The following is a 7,628-nucleotide window of genomic DNA, read 5'->3' as shown; positions in this document are numbered from 1 at the left end:
GGCCGGGGTGGGGGCCGGGGTGGGAGGCCGGGGGACCGGGGTGGGAGGCCGGGGTGGGGGCCGGGGTGGGAGGCCGGGGTACGGGCCGGGGTGGGAGGCCGGGGTGGGGGCCGGGGTGGGGGCCGGGCCGGGGGCTCACTCTCCCGGGCCCGGTGACCAGACGCTCCTCAGCCCCCGTCTGTGACAGATCCTGCGTCCTTGAAGAAGGCCTACGAATTGATCAAGTCGGCCAACTCGGGGAAATCGGAGTTCGACCCCTCGGAGAGCTTCAGCCCGGACCTGTTCGTTCTGTGTGCAGAGCAGGCCCTCAAGGTCGTGAGTTCCCGGGAGCTGCAGGCCAGCGCCGCCTCGACAGCGAGAGCGAGGGCCTCCGGCGGCCGTGGATGCAGAGGGGCTGGCAGGGGCAGCTCCCTGCCGGGCAGTCCAGGGGCGTGCAGGGTGGGGCTGGAAGCAGGCTGGACCTCTGCGTGTGGCCGGTTCTGAGAGCCGCCCGGTGGTGGTTCCGGAAGGGAGGCCACCCGCCCTGAGGCCGGCGGTCTGCCATCTTCGATGGCGCTGTTCTCTTGCAGATGGGACAGCCAGAGGTGAGCGAGGACTGCATCCAGATGTACTTCAAGGTGAAGGCGCCCGTCACCCAGTTTCTGGGCCGAGCGCACCTGTGCAGGGCCCAGCTGTGTGCCCCAAGGTCAGCAGAAAACCTGGTGAGAAGCTCCTGTGCTCTCCTCCCCAACAGTTCCGTTTTCACCCCCTCTCCAGAACAGCAGGCCAGACCAGGCTGTTGAAATCATTCTTAGCATAGAAGTGTGAAGGAATTCATTTCCAGAGTGACATGAAACTTGCCCCATTTCCTGTTCATGCTTTTCGCTCCAGTGCTGGTATCTGATACGTCCTCCAGGACCACTGGACCTTTGCCTCATAGCGCCATGGTCTCTGTGGCATCTGTGCCCGGAGCTGCCCCTAGTGGGCAGAGAAGAGCTGGGGTAGGGCGGGCGTGCCCGAGCGCAGGCACTGCGGTTTCTGATGCCCACTCAGGCTGTGTCTGCCACGCCGTCACCTGTGAATACACGGGGGGCACCAGGCCAACCATGAGCGAGCTGCGACAGCCACAGAAGGGGCGAGGAGCAGTGGTCAGTGTTTCAGTCTAATCGTGCTTGTTTTCGTTGCTGTAGGAGGAGTTTGAAAATTGCGTGACTCAGTACATGAAGGCTATAAACTTTGCCAAAGGAGAACCGAGGTAGGCAAAATTGGATTGGCCTTTTCTACTTGACTGAGTGAAACACTTCAGACCCAGAACTCACCAAGTGGGTGTAGTTACGTGGACTGTGGGTTTTCCCCTAGTTTGTGGTTTGTGATTTTCATGCACGTGTGATCCCTCACTTGTCTGTCAGCATGTGGACTAGGCCACATACCTGCAGAATTCCCTGAGTCACAGCCTTGTCTGCACTGGGTGGTTTCATGATTTTAGTTGGCTGTGAAGAGTCTGTTTCCTGCTGGGCATGGTGGTGTGCAGCTGTAATCCCAGCTACTGGGGAGGCTGAGGCAGAAGAATCACTTAAACGCCGGAGGCGGAGGTTGCAGTGAGCCCAGATCGCACCACTGCGCTCCAGCCTGCGTGACAAGAGCAAAACTCCGTCTAAAAAAAAAAAGTCTGTTTTCTCCAGGCTCTGCCCCCACCCCCTTGCGTCCCCAGGGCGCCTGGCTCCTTCTGGTTCTTTCCCTGCGACCCGGCGTACCTCTCCTGCCCCCTGGCGGATGGCCTGGCCAAGGCCCGCTGTCGCTGCAGAGGCGACTCCAGCACAGGCTTCTGTTCAGTGCTCTCTGCACAAAACCGAGTATCACACTTGAAACTGTCCACCGGGCACAAAACTCGTATTAATGCCACATGTTTGAATAGGACACCATGTTTGGAGGAGACTTAAATAGAAACTGTGGGTCCCTCGTCCGTTGTGCCCATGTGGGCCTGCTTGCCCGCTGGTGGCCCCTCTGGCCCCACCCAGTTGCACCCCACCCTGGTGCTCCTGCAGGCTGGGGTTGTAGGCCCAGCCCCACAGATCCTCCCTGCATGGGGACAGGGGACGGGGAGGCCCCACCTCAAGCCTGAGGTTCTAAAGACAAGGGTGTCTCCGGGGGAGCCACATGGGAGTGGTGAGTGCCGTGGGAGGGAGGCTGCTCACTCCAGGGCCGTCGGGGGCACTGTGGATGGGCCAGGGGGTGACAGAGCCTTGCTGGAGGCCAGGACCACCTTTGGGAAGAGGCCAGGTTGTGTGGAGAGAGGGAAGCACTGGCTCGTCCAGGGCTGCGGCAGTGGGACAGGAGACCCTGAGCCAGACCGTGGGCATGTGGGGGCCCCACTGGGAATTTGGGGAGAGCCACTTAGAGGGAGGAGATGGTTTCTTTTCTGGAGAGACGTGGCACCCAGGGAGACGCAGCAGGCCGATGGCGTCCCGGGACGACTCCTCTGCCTCACACAGCGGTGGCCATCTGGTCAGGACACCTCACACCTCTATTCCTTTCCTGAAAACCTGGAAACAAGATGAGTCCCGTCCCAGGGCCACATGATGGCTCCAGTAAACTCGGGTGGGCTTGCTACGGCCACCCTGGTGTCCTCCTCCCTCCTGGGCAGTGAGCAGTGCTGGTCCACCTGTTGGCCGGCCCAGGACCCTCAGACACCCTGGCCCTATGGGGCAGAGCTGGCCCCGCTATGGAGTGGCCCTAGAGTGAGAAGGGCAGATGGGCCTGGGATTCTCTTACTTCAGCCCCTCCAAGGGCTCCCTGCTGCCCAAGGAGAGGCCTAGACCCCGGAGAGGGGCCTCTGCTCCCTGCTCCACCCCACACTCCTCCACTTCACACCCCATGCTGGGGGACAGAAACTTCATTCCCCAAAGGTTCCTCCCTTCTCTTCCATTTGCCTGACCTCTTTTTCCTCCACTGCTCTCTTGGCTGCCTCCTAATATCTTTTAGGTCAAAACAGGCATGTAACCTCCTCCAGGAAGGCTTCCTTGATTTCCTCTGTCCTTGCCCATTCTTGTCTGTTCTTTGAGAGCCACAGGAGGCCTTGCTCAGTGGTGTGTTGTCATGGGAGATGGGGCTGGGGGGCGTTCAGTTTGTGGAATGATTGACCGAAGGGGGCCCTGGTCTGGACTTGGGAGCCTGTGGCCGGGTCATCACAGCTGGGACTGCCCTGGAGCTATAGCACGCTGGGTCCAGGGCTGCCCAAGCCTGTCCCAAGGAAGGGCTCTACGTCCTGGTGCTCCTGCAGGCCGGGCCAAAGCTCCTCACATGGGGCTGCTGCCGTTGCTGGGACAGGACCCGAGGCCCCCTCCTGGGAGGGGCTCCGGGGCACGGCAGCCCCTTGGTTTTGCAGCCTGGGCCGGCTGGGCTCTGACTGGGTTCCCCACTTCCTCTCCTGTGTCACAGGTATTACTTTTTGGTGTATAATGCATCAGTCCTCTACTGGCAGATGGTCAGGCCGTTCCTCAAGCCTGGATATCACCACTATCTGATCCCCAGCCTTTCCCAAATCGTGAACGTGCTCAGTCAGACTGAGGAGGAAGACAAGGAGTGGCGTGCCGAGCTGATGCTGTGAGTGGAGCTTGCTGTGGCCTCCGTGGCCTCCCAGTGGGCTGCCCGTCCGGCTCTGAGGCCACCGCCTCTTCTCCCCAGGGGACGGGATTCCACATCGCCGGGGCGCACATGTGCATTCTCTCCCACAGTCACATGTGTTCTGTGTGTCTTGTCTGAAGGTCATTTCCAAAATCTATAGATGACATTTGCCATGCCCTGGTTATGAGGTTATGACAACAGAACAAGACTCATAGCAAAGTAGATGTGACCCTGCGCCGCCCGGCCTGGCTCATGGTTTTACAATCTTAGTTCTTAAAATGTTAATGCAGTAGACATTTTAACAGCATAAAACTAAGCAGAGTGAGTGCATCCGGAGCCTTGAGGGGCCACCACATGGGTGTCAGCAGATGCCCCGTCTCTGCGCCAGGCGATGGAAGGGGGGTGGGTCCGAGCTCTCTGTGTCTGTGGAGCTCTCTGTGCAGGCCGGGGACGGGCTGATGTCCCCAGCGAGGATCCCAGCTGTGCCAGCTTCAGAGCAGCTCCCCTCGGCCCTGAGCCTGGAGCCTGCAGGCGTTGGTTACCTGTTGGATGGCCGTTTGGGGAACCTTTGAGTAATATGAACGCAGATCTTTCATTTCAAAATGGCCTGGTGCTAGTGGTAGCGGGCTGTCCGGCACCTGCTGGCCCTTCCTGGTGAGCCTGGGGCCTGGTTCTGCCTGAAGAAGCTGACCCCAGGGGGCTTTTACAGTTTGTGAAACATAGTTTGTCACAGTTTAATAACCTGGTTATTAGACAGGAGAAAACAGTTTCAACCAGGCTGAACAGTGACGCGTTTATATTCTCCAGGGAACTTCTGGAGTGTTACGTGCAAGCCGGAAGAAAGGAAGAGGCTGCCAGGTTCTGCTCCACTGCAGCGCCATTCATAAAGTCTCACGTGCCGCAGAAATACCGGCAGGTATTCTCCATGATGGTAAGTCGGCGTCTCAGAAACAGAGACGTAAGAAGTAACTTTCCTAAAAGTCATTGTTCAGAAAACTCTGCGTGGAAATCACATACAAGTTTGCTGAGAGATATAAGAAACTATATGCATACATACATGAAGAAAAACATGTAAACGTATTAAAAAGAAATAGTTCATCCAATGTGACAAGCAGTTCATTTCAAAATGTGACATTTTGGAAACAGGGTCTTTTGCTGTCATCGTCGCTCTTTGAATATTTCCTTTGTAATTGCTTTGAATTTCTTTAAAGTTAATGGAAAATTCACAGAGACAAGTAATTACTACCACAGTACGTACGTAAGCATTCATCAGCTCTTCATTTTGACATGTGGGAAATCAGCTTAAGTTGTATCTGAAGAGCTGGATATAAAAGTTAATTAATGAGAAAATAAAATCTAGACAAAAATCTGAATCTCTACCTAATTGTTTGAATCCAGATTAATAATCTGTTCCATTTTGTGACAGGTTCGTCATGAATTAATGGACGGGCTTCAGTTAAAGGAAGAAATGAGAAATTCCATTTCCCTGTCCGTTGCTTTCTATATTAATATGCTAAAGGCGTAAGTCATGTTGGGAGGGATAGCAGACACTGCGTTTCACAAGTGCTGGGCTCGGGAGGGCTCTGTCCCCTCCACGTGGGGATGTCCTGTGTCCAGGGGTCCGTGAGTCTGGAGTTGCAGTGACTGGACCTGGACAGTGGGGCCAGGGAGGCCTCAGGGTGTGGGGATCTGAAGGCCACCCTGAGGCCTGGCCCTGCCTCCCTCCCAGCACTGAGGAGATGCCAGTGAGGCCACAGAAGGGAGTGGGCAGCTTTGAAGCCAAGTGCAGAAAGAGCGTTTAGGAGGAGGAGGTGACCGGCTGGGTCAGATGCGGGTGACAGGTCATCCCGTGTGAGGCTGGAGACGTGACTGTGGGAGTGAACAGAGCAGTAATCGTCTGTCGGTAAAATCCTGACCGCAGTGGGCAAGCGGAATGAGGGAGAAGATCACACCAGGGAGCAGAGAGGGCTCTTTGTGAAGTTTGCTTTAAGGACAGTGGGATGTGCTATGTAGCTAGAGGGATTGGGGGTGGGGAGGGTCACACTGTGCGCGGGTGCCGAGGTGAGCGAGGGGGCCACAGCCTGTGTGGGTGCCGAGGGGGGGCGAGGGGGTCACAGCGTGTGTGGGTGCCGAGGGCGGCGAGGGGGTCACAGCGTGTGTGGGTGCTGAGGGCGGCGAGGGGGTCACAGCGTGTGTGGGTGCTGAGGGGGGAGAGGGGGCCACAGCGTGTGTGGGTGCCGAGGGGGGAGAGGGGGCCACAGCGTGTGTGGGTGCCGAGGGGGGCGAGGGGGCCACCGTGTGCCTGGGTGCTGAGGGCTGTTAGGAAGTCCGAGGTGTGTGTTTGTCGTGGGCCTCGTCCCTGTGAGAGTCTGTCACTGTTGAACAGAGAGGGCTCTGCGTTCTCCAAGCTGGCTCCCATGTGGTTGCTTGCTCTGGCGAGGGGTCTGGGCACCTCTCACCCGGGTATGTTTATTTCTGGCCTTTTAGGAAGGCTGCGCATCCATGGAAGGAAGGAGGACCAGAGGGGTGAAAAGTTATCTTAGAAATTTGAGGGAGAGAAAGCAGGAGGGGCTATTTGAGGCCTCCTGTTCGGTGGGAAACAATTTTATAGATGTGGAGTTTCTCTTTGGAGAATTTGAATAAATCTGACAAGATCTTTGGTGGTCAATTAGCCTCTGAATTATTTCTAGAAAACAGGAGCAAAATGATTTACCGGAAGACGTCAGTGTCGTTCTGAGGAAGGCCTATAGACACTTAGGCCGTTTCACCCACCTCCGTGTTCCTTCCATCAGAGAAGAAAAGTAAGTGTCTTTATTTTTCCAATATCACATCTTTATAATCAGCGTACAAAATTTAGCAAGTACTGAAAAATGTGAAAAAATGTAGAAATGAGCAACTAGAACCACCTTCGGAAAAGCCAGCCATTGTGGAGGTTTTTAGTAAATTCCTTTCTGGTGTTTTGCGAGCACTTTCATAGCCTACTTTTTAACATGGATTTAACGTGTCGGCATGTGGACAGGCAGTTACTGTGGCGCCTCTCGCGGTACTGGTGGCTGCGTGGTGTGTTGTGGGTGGGAGAACTCAGGTTTCTCTGGAGCACTTTTCAGGCTGGTTTGTTTGGATTCTGTGCTTTCCCAAATCCTCCCGGCACTTTGAGAGTTCAGGATAAGTCCTTGGCTGGAGTCTTGGAAGCAGGAAGCTGAGCCCGAGGCTTTCAGAAGCACTTGGAAAACACTGGCAGGCTGCCTTTGTGGGCTCGGGGTGGGTGGGGGTTTGTCCTTTGCCCCTGGAGCAATTTTGTCACCTCCTCAGTAGCACTGTGTATATTTTTAAGAGAATGGGGAACAATAAACCTTGTTGGTATGGGAGGCTCAAATTATCTGTTTGGTTTTATGGTGGCCGTGGGAAACTAACAGAGAAGGTGTATTAGTTATTTTTGGCTGCATAACAAATACCCACAAACTTAGCAGCTTGAAACAACACAGGTCCATGACCTCACCGTGTCTGTGGGACGGGAACCTGGGCACAGGTCCGTGGCCTCGCCGTGTCTGCGGGATGGGAACCCGGGCACAGGTCCGTGACCTCACCGTGTCTGTGGGACGGGAACCTAGGCACAGGTCCATGACCTTGCCGTGTCTTTAGGTCTGTGACCTCACCGTGTCTGCAGAACGGAAACCCAGGCACAGGTCCGTGACCTCACCGTGTCTGTGGGACGGGAACCTAGGCACAGGTCCATGACCTCGCCATGTCTTTAGGTCTGTGACCTCACCGTGTCTGCAGGACGGAAACCCAGGCACAGGTCTGTGACCTTGCTGTGTCTGTGGGACAGGAACCCTGGCACAGGTCCATGACCTCGCCGTGTCTTTAGGTTCATGACCTCCCCATGTCTGCGGGACGGGAACCCGGGCACAGGTCTGTGACCTCGCTGTGTCTTTAGGTCCTGGCCTCGCCATGTCTGCGGGATGGGAACCCTGGCACAGGTCCGTGACCTCGCTGTGTCTTTAGGTCTGTGGCCTCACCATGTC

At 56.1% G+C, this 7,628-nt stretch overlaps 1 protein-coding gene across 7 annotated transcripts in view; it reads left to right on the top strand.

Moving 5' to 3' along the window:
* Positions 1-110: 110 nt before the first annotated feature.
* Positions 111-7,628, top strand: part of CFAP46 (cilia and flagella associated protein 46) — a 117,191-nt gene continuing 109,673 nt past the window's right edge. For all 7 annotated transcript variants that reach the window (XR_004270094.1, XM_032282057.1, XM_032282058.1 and 4 more), the window contains exons 1-7: positions 111-312; positions 570-701; positions 1,170-1,234; positions 3,418-3,582; positions 4,411-4,534; positions 5,030-5,124; positions 6,294-6,404. Coding sequence is in view for 6 of the 7 variants with exons in the window: in XM_032282057.1 (XP_032137948.1) it covers positions 570-701; positions 1,170-1,234; positions 3,418-3,582; positions 4,411-4,534; positions 5,030-5,124; positions 6,294-6,404 (692 nt within the window). In the remaining variant the exon portion in view is untranslated. The remainder of the gene's footprint in view (positions 313-569; positions 702-1,169; positions 1,235-3,417; positions 3,583-4,410; positions 4,535-5,029; positions 5,125-6,293; positions 6,405-7,628) is intronic.

This window comes from Sapajus apella, unplaced genomic scaffold (assembly GCF_009761245.1).
Source record: "Sapajus apella isolate SASKATOON/1434 unplaced genomic scaffold, GSC_monkey_1.0 scaffold13, whole genome shotgun sequence".
NCBI classification, from domain to species: domain Eukaryota; kingdom Metazoa; phylum Chordata; class Mammalia; order Primates; family Cebidae; genus Sapajus; species Sapajus apella.
The sequence above is the reverse complement of the archived record's forward strand: the minus strand, read 5'-3'. Positions and strand labels throughout refer to the sequence as shown.